We start from the raw sequence: 16874 nt of genomic DNA, 5'->3' as shown, positions 1-16874 counted from the left end.
AATGATAATAATAATAATAACAATAATCATATATGCAAGTGCTTACTAAGTTGTAGAACAATATTAAATCATCTAAGTAGTCACGGGGAACGATCACCTGTTTTTGGGGGACCAGGGTGTCCTTCTCAACACAACACAATGACACTCTCTTTAGCATATAATAATATTATTATATTCTACAGAGTCGCACATCGTGGTCATCACACAACCGTACGCGAGCCAAGGTGCTTGTCAGTGGAAAAATACACGGGGGCTCGGGGCGATTTAGCCCCCGAAATTCCAAAAAAGAGCCCCGGAAATGCCAAAAAGAGCCCCGTAAATTTGCATAGAGTTCAATGCAAACCAAATTTTAGAGTGCTATTTTCATGCACGTGAGCTTAAAAAGTAGCCCCCGAAAAATAAATAATATTTTTTCCCCTGGTGCTTGTACACCTACGTTCCCACACCTCGCACGAACCCATCAATGAACCAGCGCAGCAGCGATGAGGTTTTCCCTACCTGCGGCCGATCCGGTTAGGGAAGAGGGTGTTGCTGGAGCCTCCGAACAGTCCGTTCGACAGCGACCCGTTGCGATATTTGGCCTCGGCCCCCGGCGCCGCCGATATGAAACGACCTCCATTTCCGAGGGTGCCTGCAACAAGGTAGCCGTATAGTACCAGGGTAAAAAATACACGGGAGCGATGAGCGATTCGCTCTTCAAACCTCCGAAATCGCTCCAGTGTGAGGATCAAAATACGAAATAGCTCCCGTAAAATTTTGTACGAGATGTATTTTTTCCACAGACTCCCTCCCGTGAAAAAAAAGTTATTCTTTCCCTGTATAGTACGATACGCGTAGTAGTTAGACACACATGTAGATCCATGTTAATTAGTGATGACATTTGGTTACAATATAAAATCACCATGTACAGCATATTGCTAAAATTGTGCAGATCAACAAAACTAAATTAAAACGTTTAGTTTAACTAAGTGATTAACTAAATGCACGGCCACCACAACGCTTGAACATTTGGGATTGCTAGTGAGCTAGTGAGCTAGTGAGTGTGTTATCAGTTGAGCATATCAATGAGGTTCTCTTCAGCCAATTTTCAGAGAGATTCCCACATGCATTCATAAATCATCATGAACACACGTCGACAGACACCGATATCAAATGGGCCGTAGTTAATTTCACTAGTGTACGTATTACTTAAGCCTCTGTAATACGTACTGTAAACATATACTGCAATGTAGTACGGGTAACATTACATACGCACGCACACACACACAAACAAGGAACCATCATCTCCACGTTTATTCACTAGTTCGTGTCGTTAGTTTACACAGTCTGGGACAACCTACCCACTACATCCTACATTTCGCCACTATATGTCACAACATTGTACCCACAGGTAACATCACACATACGCACACGCACACGCACCCACGCGCACGCACACACACACCCCGCCACGCACACGCACACGCACACGCCAACACGCACGCACACATGCACCCACACACACACAAATATGCAACACACACGCACACGCACCCACACACAACACAAACCCTCCATCTTCCGGCCCAGAATCCTCACCGAAATTCAGACTTGATCGAAGACCCAGACATCGGCGGCGGCTGAGGACTGCTCGGTGGTAGCATGCCGATCGGTCCGGCTCGCTTGCCATGCCGCCGACGCGCAACCCGTCCCTCCCGCCGCCCCGAGAGTTGTACGTACTGAGTTCAGCTGCTGCGACAATCCCGCCCGCCGCCGCCGCCGCCCCGGCTTCACGTAGTCGAGAGCGCCGGGGAGGAGTCCCTGCGCTGTCGAGACTGTCATTGCCTAGACCTAGTGTGGAGAGGAGAGAGCAGAGAGAGAGGGAGTTCAGGCGAGAGCATCTAAGTTATGATCATCGGTCAGAAAACTTTACAAACATCGAATAATTTAAACAACATCGTACAAACGATAGGTTAAAAGAAAGGAAAGGAGAGCGCCGGGGACGAGAATCTCCTCCTCCAGACGCAGCGGAGCAGGCACGAGAGCCATAATATATAAGTATGATCATCGCTCAGCAAAACTTCATATACAATTTACAAACATAATTAAGTACAAAACCGTAAGGTCCGTGTAGTGTGATGGTTACGAAGGGGAGCCACCCGTCAGATGTATAAGTTAATTATATAATCTCGATAAAGTCACATAAGTTTATAAGAAGGTATACAAGAATACTTGTACAACATATGTGACGCTCTGCCACATATGTATGTGCCGACAAACGCACACGCGCACGGCACACGCAAATGTGTGAACCGCACACGTTGGGCTTAAAATAGACACGAACTAACATTGGCCTGAACTAAGCATATTACGCCGGCGCCGCCCACTCGTCACGCTCACGTACCAGTTCCGATCGCCTCCAACGCGGTCGACGACACTTCGTCACCAGATTGTTGTTTCGAAGCCCATGGTTGGTCATTGCCGACCTCCCGCCTGGTGCTGGCTGCTGCTGCTGTTGCGGCTGCTGCTGCTGCTGCTGGGGCCGGCGTTCAGGCCGGACTCGACGACTGCGAGACCCGAGACTGGACGGAGACGGGCGTGAATCTCGCGCGCCTGGCAGAGACGAGTACAGGCCTGCCCTGCTCTGTCCGCTGCGGGGCTGCCTTGCTTGCTGCTGCTCGAGGACGCGTCCCATCTGCGTGTTGCTGTTGGTGCTAGAGCGATGCGCGGGGTTCTGAGCTGGCCTGACCTGCCCTGCGTCAAGACGCACCGGCCTCGGTTCCGTTGCGGCAGCGTGGCCACTGCTTCATGCTGCTTGTGCCGCGCGGGGTAGCAGAATCGCGGGAGGAGCGCTGAATCGCTAGCAGGGGGAGCGGAGCGGGTTACGTGGACCTGCCGGGGGAGGGGTTACGTGGACCCCCGCCGAGGGCGGAGGGGTTTACGTGGGACCCCCGCGAGGGGGGAGGGGGCGGTTACTGGACCCCCGCGCCGAGGGGCCGGACGGGGGTTACGTGGCACCCCCGCCTCCAGGGGGAGGGGGCTACGTGGTACCCCGGCCGAGGGGGGAGGGGATTACGTGGACACTGCCGAGGGGGGAGGGGGTTACCAGTTGGACCCCCGCCGAGGGGGGACGGCGACTTACAGTTGGCGACCCCGTCGCCGACGGGGGGAGAGGGATTACGTTGGCCCGACCCCCGCGCACAGGGGGAGGGGATCAAAACCGCATGCGGACCCCACGCTCGAGGAGGTGAGGGGATTACGTAGACCCCTTGCGAGGGGGGAGGGGATTACGTGGACCCCCGCCGAGGGGGAGGGGATTTACGTGTACCCCCCCGAGGGCGGGAGGGGATTACGCGGACCCCCGCTGAGGGGGGAGGGGATTACGTGGACCCCTGCCGAGGAGGGGGAGGGGATTCGTGGACCGCCGAGGGGGGAGGGATCTACGTGGACCCCCGCTGCGGGGAGGGTTTACGGTGGACCGCCTGCCGAGGGGGACGAGGGATTACGTGGACCCGCGAGGGGGGAGGGGTTACGTGGTACCGCGAGGTGGAGGGGTTACGTGTACCCCCGCAGAGGGGGGAGGGATACGCAGACCCCCGCCGAGGGGTGGTTACGTGGACGCCGCCGAGGTGCGTAGGGGATTACCGTTGGACCCCCCCAAGGGGGGAGGGGATTACTGTGGACCCCGCCGAGGGGGTCGTCGCGACGAGCTCGCCTGTTCGGATATCAATGTAACGATACGTAACGTGTATAATAACGCTATAAATAGACACGATAATTAACGTATAGTATGCGTAGCAATCAATTTCCACAAGTCCCGGCTGCGGGGAAGAATCGCGGAAGCTTGAATCGCGCGCGGAGGGGGGAGGGGGTTATAACCCCTGGCGTAATAGGGATGGGGTCCCCACCGGAAGCTGTGATCGCGCGCGGCAGGGGGGAGCGGGAGCTTATAACCCCCGGGTATAGTTATAAACCCCTCCTGGGGGTGGGGTCCCCCACGGAAACGTGAATCGCGCGCGGAGGGGCGGAGGAGGTTATAACCCGGCTATAGTTATAAACCCCTCCTCGGGGGGGGGTCCCCACGGAAACGTTGAATTCGCGCGCGAGGGGGGGAGGGGTTATAACCCCCCCCCCCCCGGCGTATAGTTATAAACCCCTCCTGGGGTCCTCCACGAGCCGTGAACGGCGAGCGCGATTGACGGAGGGGGATGCTTCCGCGACAAGTTTTGTCCGTTGGCTCGTCCACCCTGCACCCATGTGATGCGGCAGAGCATCTGGGTACTAAATGCTGTGAAAGCATACTACACTACTACACTTATAAGCCACTTACTACATACTGTACTAGGATTGGTTCGTGGACGCGTGCAAAGACGTAACGAAAGATAACGAGAACCCGTTACTGAATTTCACGTCTCAGTTAATTTCGGCAAGCCATGCTCGGCTGCAAAGGTATAACTTTACCCATAACTGACAATATCCGCCAAAGTATTGATAGACGACGCTAGCTAGCTATTCCGGGGTGCACATTTTAGAAAGCCAATTAAACATTGCAGCTTAGCACTCGCGAAGTTCGAAAATTTGAGTCATTCGCCTGAAAAAGCGCGTTTAGAATCGTCTATCCTTTAACGACTTGGCGAACATACACAAGGACGAAATTATCTCACGGAGGACAAATATTTATTGAAAAAGGACTGAAAATTGGTAGAACATAGACGCACACAAATTACCCACGCACATACGCACTCATGCGCGGCATGTCTGCCACGCACATAGGCCGTACGCAAACATACACGGAGGTTTGATAGCTACGTTTTGCTTGACATTGTGCACGCCAGTACACACGCAGCACCACACAACATTATCTCGCTTAGACGGATAGACCAATTTACATTACTAATGCAAGACTAGCATCACAACACAACACATGAATCGTGCCGCGACGTTGGCCCACGCACGCACGCCGACGAACGTTGACACGCGCGCGTACGAACGCACGAACATGCACAAGGGTGTCACACACACACGCACTCACACACAAACACACAAATACACACAAAGTCTGGGCATGCACGCACGCACTCACGCACACGCACTCGCACGAACACAAGGTTGGCACGGCTGCACGCATGCACGCACGCACTCACGCACGAATATAAAATCGCCACTAGGTTGGCACGCACTCCCACACCACACACACACACACATCTGCTGCGGCCACCGCACCACACCGCGCACACGCGTACAGACACACAAATACACAAACACGCGCGACGTCGATCTAGCGCGTACCCTGAGAAGCGGCGGCGTTGACGATGACGGGAGCCGGCGACATGAGGCGCATGGTGGCGCCCCCTACGCCGCCCATTCCGCGTGCGGCCGCCGCCGCGGCAACATTGTTCATCAGCAGATTCTGATCGTAGTACGGCTGAATCACCTGGTACTGACCGTCTGAAAGGCGGAAGGAAAATTTCGCATGCGTTACAAATCGGAAACCCTGTCCCACAATTCGACATATTTTACTATTCAATCGTAATTTTGTGAGCAGTTAAATCATTCGCCAACTGTATTTGACACATAATGTAGTCAAATTGCCACTGTTATTTATTTATCGCATTCTTCGGTAGTCCCGGCATTCTTCGCCTGCGCTAACGTACAAAACGCGCGCGCGGCGTCACTCACTGTGTGTCTGAATGGCCTGCATGTTGCCGGGCAGGTTTCCCGAACCCTGGTTCATCTGTCCCATCTGCTGTCCCATCCCCGGCTGCTGCTGCGTCTCTCCCTGCTGCTGCTGAGGCGTCATGGGCCGGCCCATGCTCATGCTGTTACGCAACAGCTGCTGCTGCTGTTGCTGCTGCTGCTGCTGCTGCTGCTGCTGCTGCTGCTGCTGTTGCTGCTGCTGCTGCTGCTGCTGCTGCGGAGTCATGCCACCCTGCGGCGGCGGCTGTTGCTGCTGCTGCTGCTGCTGTTGCTGCTGCTGTTGTTGCTGAATCATTCCGGCAGGGTAGATCCACGGACCCATCGCGTAGTACTGAGGGTGGACGTTGCCTTGCGGACCTACAACACCAACGGCAACGGAGTGAGTGACAAGACACGAAGCAACTCTGGGAACGGCATAGGAGGAATGGTAAGGGTCGGCTTGGGTGTCACCGGGGATGAAAACATACCTAGAGAAATCTTAACGACTGAGGAGTTAAATGTGGTTATAGTATTATATTAGGCAACGCTAATTAGTGCACCTATAGAATCACTAGATTTTAATAGAGTTACTTGCAAACACTTATAGTGACAGAAACGATTACGCTAGTACACTCGTCAACCCTGGTGTAAAATCTACTTAGTAGCTCTTTACTTTTACCCCTGTAGGTAAATAGGCAACAAACTGTATGTAACTACGAATGTTGTCAGTACTAAGAATTAAAATTCAGGAGGCTACAAGATCATGCATGATTTCTATCGCCGATATCTAAGAAAAATACATGGAACTGAGGTGGCAAATAAAATGGTATCAAAGAGTATACAACACCAAATCTAAACAATATATGTGTATGCAGGGGTAGAAATTAACTTTTGAACAAAACGACTCCCTACCCTCAAAAAGAGGGAGTCCGCCGCAAAATGATAGTCCGCAGTCTGAGGTTCAAAATTAAAGATATTAAGAATAACGCATGTGCTTATTTTTAAGATTCATGCAGTAAACGTCTGCCAAATTTTATTTGGACATTAGCTAAAAAAATACAGTAATTCCGCGAGGCCGTGCTCCGGAACGAACTAGTTAGTATGGCAGAATTTTCAGGGAGTCACACGGACTCCTGCATATGTCCAATCAGGGAGTCCGACAGTAAATCAGGGAGTATTTGACTCCGGACTCCCGTTAATTTCGCACCCTGTGTATGCTAGACTTAGCTAACAGATACAGAGTTTATGTTAAGCTTATACTTAAAACCAATCTACCCGAAAGGGTTGTAGCGTCTAGCACTAGCTACGTGAAGAGTTAATATACATGACATCATGAAGAGCCAAACATTATTATAGCATACAACAGTAAAGTGTTAAAAACCATCCCCTTGGTTTCCGTAGTGTTGCATTTAAAAAAAAATCAAATTCTGTTCCAGTAATGCAAATCTTGTTTATTTGACACGTTAAGAAAAAAACTGGTCTGTCCCACATTCCCAAACTGAGGAAAAACGTTCATATTTCCCCTCACCTCGCGACACAGCGTCACTGTTCCAAATTTTGACACGTTACCCCAAACTAGTGGCATCCCAGAAGCTCTAGAATGCCAAAGACAAGCAAGCAAACCTCGAGCAGAGATCAGAAATTCCTCGGAAAAGGATTATTAACACAGCATGTCTGTTTATTCTGATGACGTGTCCATAGCGCATATTAAATTTAGTAGTAAAGTCAAACGTTAGCTCGCAAAAGACAGCTATGCATAATGTTCCCATTGCTCTGACAGTTTAGTGCAAAATAGCGAATGATGACAAGGTATATGTGATCACAAAAGCTTAGCGATACGGTAAAAGACTCCAAGTCTCTTTCTGTTACTCACTGTTGTTCTTATTGTGTCTAGTAAGCACTGCAGTCACTAGCGAAGTAAACCAATAAACCTACATTGACAGAAGAACGTAAAACTAGAACATGCTTTTCCCATATACCAGTGTATGCTTAAACAATGCTTGGCTTATGATTATATATACGTGATTCACAATGTGATAGAATTGAGAAAGATTACAGATAATGCCTGTGTGGCCTTGTCTATCAAGTGTCAAGAAAAATAAACAGATACATATGATATGCCTTTTCACTTTCGCTTTTAGCTGCTAGCGGATTTGGCAAAAAAAAGCAGTAGTGGGCTGCATAATGTCCCAGAAACTGAGACTAGGCTGTTAAAAGGTAAGTGTATTAATTTGCAATGACGACAGCACGCATTTTAACAACCAGAGATGCAATTAGACATGGACAAGCGCCCCACAGGCATTTCAGCTGGTCACAACAGACACATGGACAGTTGCAAGTTCCAACCCAACCACGCCCCAACCTCAACCCGCCCCCCGACTTACCCATAGTTATATGCAAAGCCTATATATATATATGCATTATTAGAGAAGCTTACAACAAGTTAGGTGCTAGTTCATTGCTACGGCTAAAATCGTGTTGTTAGTAAAAAATCGCAAAATCAACCAATGCAAGGATAGCGCTACATTACAGGAAGGGGAGGGAGGGGGACAACCAATAACTTTTCTGTTTTTTTTTTTAGCTTTTTCCGAATAAACGGTGGTAAACTAAACAAAAAATTGCGAGACCGGACAAAGCCGGCCTTCATTACCGTTAACGAGTTCTTAACGAAGCGAGAGGCCAGCCAAAAGAAAGAAAAAAAGCAATGATGAACATCGTTGCCATGTTCATCACATTTTGTTAATTGCTTAATCGTTCAAGCGGTCATGACGTAAGACATGTAGCGCCACCTTACTGTTGTTAAAATGTGAAGTCTGAAGTTTCGTCCAAATTTTGTGTCACACGCGAGAAAAAAACCAGATCGCAATTTACCAAACGTTTCGACGAGCGAAGCAGCATCCCACTCGCACACAGCATCGTTAATATATTTTTCGTTATTTTACGAACGCTTCGCGAGAAAACGCCTCACGCGAACGCGCGAATTTCGGGCTCGACAAAATTTCGCCTTCAGACCCCACGTCGGCAATAACAGCAATAACCATGTCTCTAACCTGTCACGGCAATTCCGACAGCGTAGGGGTCTTGCGCGTTCATTATGTATGGATTTGAAGCAGCGATTGCAGTGGGGGCCAAGCCTATAAAGAGCAGACACCCATCAGCCATGCATGATAAAACCGCGGGGCATGCATCGCACATCTCGTCATGCCGCGCAACAATGCAGCCGTTCTCTCTCTCTCTCTCTCTCGCTCTCGCGCTCTCTCTCTCTCTCTCTCTCTCTCTCTCTCTCTCTTTTTAATGTACACGTATTTTTACGGACGAAGCGTCGCGCGGTTGCCGCGGCGACGACGACGCAACGTACGCAGAGCACCAACCGTGGCCGGGACGTTCACGTGCCCAAATCTCACTTTCCCTTCTCCTCTCCCCCGCGGCCCACCAGGAGCAAAACGGCATGCAACTCTCAGTTACCCCCTCCTCCTTCCCTCCCCACCAGGAAAAACTTTCTCTTTCTGCTTGTGAACAGGCCGGCTTCCGTACCTCGGTTTTGGATGGAGACTGCACGCGCGCAGCAGCCGAGCCGTCAAAATAAACATTACGGAGCTCTCCGCGGCCTCGGTTGGTGCTGTGTGTAAGCTTGGCGGCGCTTGTACTACGCTAGTATTAAATGTTATGCCCACTGCAAACCACAGTGATTACAAAACAACGTCGCCCGGCGATCCCGACGATCGGCAATCTCCGGCACCTGTAATATTCCTACGGACGCTTTCGCCGTGAAGCAGGGAATAAAAATGCAAATCTAACGATCGCTGCTGTGAAACCTAGAAGGCGACACATCACTAGATCGCAGCACGGCTATTAGAACCTTACCTGGCTGCTACATGATTATACTACTGCGGTTCACTGTGAAACAAATCGTCACGTATAACAAACAAACTCGACTGCAGGTAAACAAAGACGGATAACTCGACTGTCGCTGGGAAGAGAAGCAAAGTAGTTAGTTATCGCGCCACTCAATCCTCCGCAAACAAAATCACGACGAGAAAAAAAATCGGGTACGAAATCTAGAACGACGAAACAATCGTCAGCGGCGGCGTACGCGGAAACAGAACAACAATAATGGCCTTGCTAGGCGTGGGACTGTACAACAGCATAAACGAGCATTTATAGCAGGGAATATCGACTGCTACGAACATCTCACCACTGCTATACCACAAAGCACACAATCAGCACTGGCACACAATATTACACAAGCAAACACACACATGCACGCGCACGCACACGCACGCACTGCTGGTATACATATGAACTGGAAAATGTGTTTATTAGCATTCTCCATGTATGAAGCGTTAGATTTCAACACGTAGTTTGCAAACTGATCCTTCATCATCGTGTATAAGGCACTGTGTGCTCTGTGTGTGTAAGTAACAAGGAAACATATTAGCATTCTCCTTGTATGATGGAGAGGGAGGAGTTAGATTTCAACACGTAGTTTGCAAACTGATCCTTCATTATCATGCATAAGGCACTGTGGACTCTGTGTGTAACAAGGAAACACAGGTTTCAACATAAAAGGAACAACATTAGGTTACACACAAACAGCCGAACTGCACCAAACATACATTCATCCGTCACTTGGCTTTGGCCACGTCTGATGGACAATGCTACAGATTTATAACTTGGAACTACTATTATTACTATTTTATTAGTACTAAACTATTATACTGGATACAAAACAGTACGGATGGAACACAAGAAAATCTATGGATGATGTGATATATATTATATCATATGTCGATAAATTATATGGACTTGTATAACCTACGCTGAAGCAAGACACCTGGCAATAAACGAACATTTTCTACATGTACGTGTGATCGCGCGAGACTGTGAGGGAGTGCGAGGGAGTGTTTGCGGCAGGGGCGGCGGCGGCGGCAGAGCGCACACTTACCCGTCCTGACCGTTGCACACCTCATCAATCAGCATGGCCCGCTCGGCACGCGACGAGTGAGACACACACTTCTCCACGACGTTACTGCAATGACGACGACAAAACACGGACATGATGTATACGCCACATTTTTCGCGTTTTGCGAATTCAGACTCGACGGACAATTTCGCGAGTGGTTAATTTCGCGGTCGGTGAATTATTCGGTATTATTCGGTATGAATTATTCGAGTTGTTATTTTCACGGTCGGGGACGCGTTCGCGAAATTCGCGAATTAAAGAAAATTAAACCACCGCGAAATATACAGCGTGTATACAATAATTAGGACGGTGAGAGACATTGGGGAGATAAACCCTATCTGACGCGGAAACGCCGCCAACACACAGCTTTGACGTTATAAACTTAAGCGTGTAAAGAAACAAAACACGCATCCGTCGCAAGAAATACGACACGCATAAGTAAGTTCTTTTACTCCCTTAGTAGCTGGGGAGCGAGAAATAAAACCCCACCTCTCTCTCACACCTGGCAAACTTGTGCTGGCTGAGGGGTAGCAGCACCTTGCCGCCCTCCCTTCACCCCTCCCACCCCCGCTCCTCTAACCAACACCCATTCCCCCTGCCTATGCAACACCACACCACCTTTCACCATCAACCCCAGGTAGCATGAAAAATAGGAATTTGTATCATGTTCAATGTTATCCACTGTATCATGTTCCTGTAACATATGTTTTCGAATAAAGCCGTCTATATTATACATGCACATGACGCCTTCAACCATCGCTGTCTACGATCGTAGACGGACGTGTAACATCAAAAACCTTCCCCACACCTGCCCCTGCCCCGCATCCCCCACCTCTCTCTCACACCTGCCCCTGCCCCGCATCCCCCACCTCTCTCTCTCACCTGGCAAACTTCTGCTGGCTGAAGGGCAGCACCTTGCCGTGCTCCCTTCACCCCTCCCACCCCTCTCACCTCTACCTCTCAGTCCCGACCCATCTCTCAGCCCCACCTCTGCCACTCTGATACCTCACCTTCTCCACCCTGCCCCACTACACATTGCCCCCACCTCTCTCTCTCACCTGCCCCACCACACATTGCCCCCACCTCTCTCTCTCACCTGCCCCACTACACATTCATATGTGCGTATGTACTTTCACTGGGAAACTGTACATTTTTAACGAGAAATTTCCAACACCTAAAACGTCACACGAATCTGTTACAGTGTGCACACAGTAAATGTGGCGACTGAACCAACTATACCCCCCCACCCCCACCCCCATCCCGCGACCTACGTATCCATTAGTAAATCGCCGATCACAAATGGACTCCCGTTGACACAGCAACCCGTTCGCACACGCCGAGTGCGCATCGTACGCCATTGTACAGGCTTCGCCGTCTGAGAAAACCACGGCCCGGGGCCTAAATGAAAGTGTCAATGACACTGTAGCTCACCACAAAAAAGGACACAAATGAGTGAGTAAGAAGAAACCAGTTTTAATTGAGCAACCATCGACGTACATTATAGAAACGATTGCCATCTGTATATCGCAATAATAATTTATAAACCAAAATGAATCACAATTTGTGACCGTAGATGGCGCTATACCCGCTTTGTAGCGATGGCGTTTGAAATAAATAGGTTATGCTGCGTTCCAACATGTTTTGTAAATCTTGACTCTTATATAGACATTTTATTGGCAGGGTGGAGAGGAAATGCCAATTTTGCATTAAAGATATTGTCAATGAAATCTTGTAAAACGAACCAGACGAGTGTGTCACCACAGACTGTTTGTGTCTATATAATATGCTATATAATTGCCAAACCCTACCTAATTTGCATAATATCAAAACCCCTAGCCCTTATTCATTCACATACCAAAAATGAGCAAAATCCGTTGAACCTGAACTGACTAATGGCAATTACCATTTTTGCCAAAAAAATTGCCGTGGCTCGAAAGTACGTCGACTAAAATAGGACGTTTAATATGGGAGTATAGCAGCAACAACTATACCCAATTTCAAACATGTGGGCCAAACGGTTCCTGAGTTATCGTTGACCGAAGCGAAATGTTGATGGACGTACGACGACCCTTGGCACTAGCTAAGCTTGAGCTAAAAGGTGAGCTAAAAATTTACCTGACGGGGCCGATTTTTTTAAACTGATGAATTATGTATTGTATGATGTGTCATCACCCTCAAAATTTCACGGGGGCCGGAAAAAAAGCCCCGTGGACACCGGAGGCGGGGCCGTTTACAAAGCTTGGGTCGATCAGGCCCGTGAAAAGGTAAAGCCTGGCTGCACCTACACATATAAGAAGGCACACGCCGGCTCGCTATTGTGATATGGCGATCTCGCTCCGATTCTTATACAAGGATTATTCTTGAACATGCTGCGATTAGCCCTTCTCGGCTGCATTCTAAAAAAACGTGAACTCCGGGATCTTACCGGCTGCAATCTGTTGCTGTGCTGCAAGCGCGTACTGCTGCTGCTGTGCCAGTAGCATCTGCTGTTGTTGCTGCTGCTGTTGTTGCTGCGGCTGAGGCTGCTGCTGCTGCTGTTGCCTCTGTGCCTGCAGCAGCTGCATGGAAGAAAGCAGTGTTAGTAACATCATCAACAAACACGTTGAAGGCAAGGTGAACACCAACCACTCGTAAAATTATCTACCTCATGAATTTTCTATGGTGTATGTTTGTTGCAATTAGTTAAAAATCCAAAAACTCGATTTGATACATTGATCATGACATTAAATGCGTGCTATGAGCTATGTATGAGTCACGAGTGTTTGTTCACATCAAACGGAATAGCAAAATAGGAAGTATAATGCAGCAATTTAACCATAAAAAGTACACAGAATCGCTTACATTTTGTGAAAAAGTAGACATAAGAATTTTACTTTTACTATTTACGGTGACGTAATCACTTTAACCATCATGGTCAAGTTTGTAAACAATAGCACTATCTATAAGGAACGTATATATATGGCGAACGCCCCCCGCTCCCACTCCTATATACATCAAACACGCACAAACACGCACACGCACGCACGCACGCACACATACACACAGACGCACACACACGCACACACGCACGCACGCACGCACGCACGCACACGCACTCACGCACTCACGCGCACACACGCACGCACCTGCTGCTGGTAGTCGAGCATGTTGGGACTGTCCATCTGCGAAGCCATGCTGTCATAGCCGCCCCCGAACGCCATCGGATCGAGCTGCATCTGCTCGAACGCGGCCGCCGCCGCCGCCGCCGCGTGCTGGTCCATGTGGTGCGGGAAGCCCTGCATGTTGCCGCGAGCAGCAGCAGCAGCAGCCGCCGCCATCTCGTCCGACTTGCTCGCCGGGTACTGCTGCGTGTGGTGGTGCTGGCTGGCCTTCTCCTGGTCGGACATCGGCGGGGACGACTCGCGGCTGCCCAGGCCTCCCCGCCTGTAACACGAGCGCACGCACATACGTTAGCTAAACTCACGTACACTCAGGTACTCACGCACATACATTAGCTAAACTCACGTACACCCTGATATCCAGTCCTCCCCGCCTGCAATATGCATGCCCATATGATAAGTTAGCTGAGCTCAGGTACACTGAGAGCATCCTCAACACCACACCACAGACCAGGGGAAAAATTTCTTTTTTTCCACGGGAGCTCTTTTTCAAGTCTGTGGGGGAAATAGCTCTCGCCAAAAATTTTACGGGAGCTATTTTGAGCCTCACGGGAGCGATTTCGGAGGTTTGAAGAGCGTATCGCTCATCGCTCCTGTGTATTTTTTACCCTGCCACAGACCATTTGTCATGACCTTTCAGGACCATATCCTATTTTTCAGGACTTTCCAAGGCCACATCCAGTTTTTCCAGTGTTTCCAGGAACTGTAGCCTACATACAGTCCACTAATTTTCCAGCCCCAAAAAAGGGGCGGACATCATACCCCCGGAAGTTTCTAGAATTTCCGCGCCGTCCCGTGCCACCAATGCCCCGCCCCGCCCCCCTATACTCACCCGTACTTGTCAGTGGCGCCCTCCAGCACCCCGTTCTCGACGATGCCGTTGGCCTGCACTTGTTCGATGCTCTGCATGTCTGCACCGGCGCCATCTTTACTCTCAGTCTTTACCTGGTCTGCCACGGCTAGCGGAGAATTCTCCTGCAACAATATGTAACAATGTATCTCTATATAACAATATATCTCTATATAATAATGTATCTCTATATAACAATATAATACGTAACAATGTATCTCTATATAACAATATAAGCTACGTCTACACGACGAACCTTAACTCGAGTTAAACGTCTACACGGGGCCTTAACTCAAGTTAAGGTAACTCGAGTTAGCTTAACCTCGCCAGTCGATCGAGGTTAAGTTCTATTATGTACATGTATATATATTGAATATATTTAATAAAATAGTATTACTACACTACAATAAACAAATAAATAATTCATTAAAATAAGTAAAATATTCAAAAAGAAATCACGCACCCACACACGCACGCACGTATGCACACACGCACGCTCACTACACACGCACGCACGCACTCATGCACGCTCTCACGCACGCTCTCACGCACGCACGCACGCACGCACGCACGCACGCACGCACGCACGCACGCACGCACGCACGCACGCACGCACACACACACACACTCACCACACACGCACGTACGCACGCATGTATGCACACACACACCGCATGCACGCACTCACGCACGCACGCACACACACACACACACACCACGCACGCACGCACTCACTCACACACGCACACACTCACCACACACGCACAAACGCACGCACTCGCACGCACGCACGCACGCACACACCCCACCCTCCCCTCTCACCTTCAGCGCGGCGTTCTCTGGCGGGATCGACTCGAGCGCCTTCTGTATCACGCGGCATCCGTACATCTGCAGCGCGAGCGGCAGCACGTGACCGCGCACGCGCTGAGCGAGCGTGTGCTTCTGCTCCGGCGTGCCGAACTCGAAGAACTTCTGTATGACGTAGTTGCCGAACACGTCCGTCATGAGGCTGTACGCGGACGACAGGATCTCGCTGAACACCATCTGCTTCTCGGCCGGCGACGCCCGCTCTAACTTCTGCTGGATGAATCTACAGAGAGCGACAAGTAAAATACATAATGTATAATTTTAATTAAAATGGTAATATCTGTCCCAGATAATTCCTCAGAGGAAAACCCTAGACAGGCGTTTATGTACAGGCGTCCCTTCTACAGAGGTGGTGTCACTGTACGACCGACTGCCACTTGCACACGGAAAATTCCAGAAGTACCATTTATAAGGTACGCCCAGCACAGATTTTCACTGTAGTACGCACAGTAATAACCTTGCACACCTGCGCACAGGTGGAAACATCCACTGCTAATGGCGTTACCTGGCTTTGCAGTTGCCAGTACCTGATTTGCGCGACGGTCATTAACATTATTACGAGCACACAAACACACATACGCGATACCGTAAAAAATAACATAACCCCCCCCCCCCTACTGCTGAAGCTTAATGAAACTGCCAGCCGTATCCAGTGACATCGCTCAAAAATCGTGCAGTTTGCTCATCTGAAATATGAGTGGACAGGGTGAGACAACCCTCGCTACAAATTAACCATAAATTTCCACGATAAAAATTAACCCTGGTTTATTGATTTCAGAAAAAAACGCATTAAAGGTAAGAATGTTTAACGACATTATATTATCTCATTAATATTATTTAAAATAAAGTATATAGAAGGGCCGCATGCCCTTTATTAAATGAATTGAACATGAGTGTTCCAAAAAAATTGCATTAAATAATTATTAACATACACACACACGACGAACTTTTGATTAATCCCAAGTCCAAAGACGTAACGTGGATACCAATACTGTACTCTTAGCAAATTCTAAACTGGCCCAACGCATGCCACTGAAATTGGCCAATCTTAGCGGTCTTGCCGGTTTTTCAAGTTTCGCGTTTTTGTCGTCCTACCCGTTTTTAGTTACGGCACGCCGTACGTACGCACCGGAACCTGTATTAGCCAGGAATGAGTATTGTGGGAGCGCAATTTTTTGGTGTCTCAGCCAAGACCGCCGTAGGCGTTCACGGGGGGAGGGGGAGGAGTATGAGAGGGGAGGACCCCTCCTCTTTGGGAGGTACGGGGCCCCACCCCCAGAAAATGTTAAAAATTTAAAAATTTAAAATTGTAACAATTTTTTTGGTCGTGCAGTTTCAAAACTGACCGTGCAAATCACGGCTGCACGGCTCGCTGGCTAAT

The 16874-nt window shown here is 49.3% G+C and overlaps 1 protein-coding gene across 1 annotated transcript in view; it reads right to left on the bottom strand.

Moving 5' to 3' along the window:
* The window catches only part of LOC106810876 (pumilio homolog 2-like), a 27401-nt gene extending 11355 nt beyond the window's left edge, over positions 1-16046 (bottom strand). The window contains exons 1-9 of the mRNA XM_014814344.1: positions 16021-16046; positions 15449-15716; positions 14609-14775; positions 13744-14041; positions 13044-13176; positions 8706-8789; positions 5895-6033; positions 5659-5852; positions 5269-5427 (exon numbers count right to left, since the gene is read on the bottom strand). Of these exons, the coding sequence (XP_014669830.1) occupies positions 5269-5427; positions 5659-5852; positions 5895-6033; positions 8706-8789; positions 13044-13176; positions 13744-14041; positions 14609-14775; positions 15449-15716; positions 16021-16046 (1468 nt within the window). The remainder of the gene's footprint in view (positions 1-5268; positions 5428-5658; positions 5853-5894; positions 6034-8705; positions 8790-13043; positions 13177-13743; positions 14042-14608; positions 14776-15448; positions 15717-16020) is intronic.
* Positions 16047-16874: the final 828 nt, after the last annotated feature.

Source organism: Priapulus caudatus, unplaced genomic scaffold, assembly GCF_000485595.1.
Source record: "Priapulus caudatus unplaced genomic scaffold, Priapulus_caudatus-5.0.1 Scaffold482, whole genome shotgun sequence".
Lineage (NCBI taxonomy): Eukaryota > Metazoa > Priapulida > Priapulimorpha > Priapulimorphida > Priapulidae > Priapulus > Priapulus caudatus.
The sequence above is the reverse complement of the archived record's forward strand: the minus strand, read 5'-3'. Positions and strand labels throughout refer to the sequence as shown.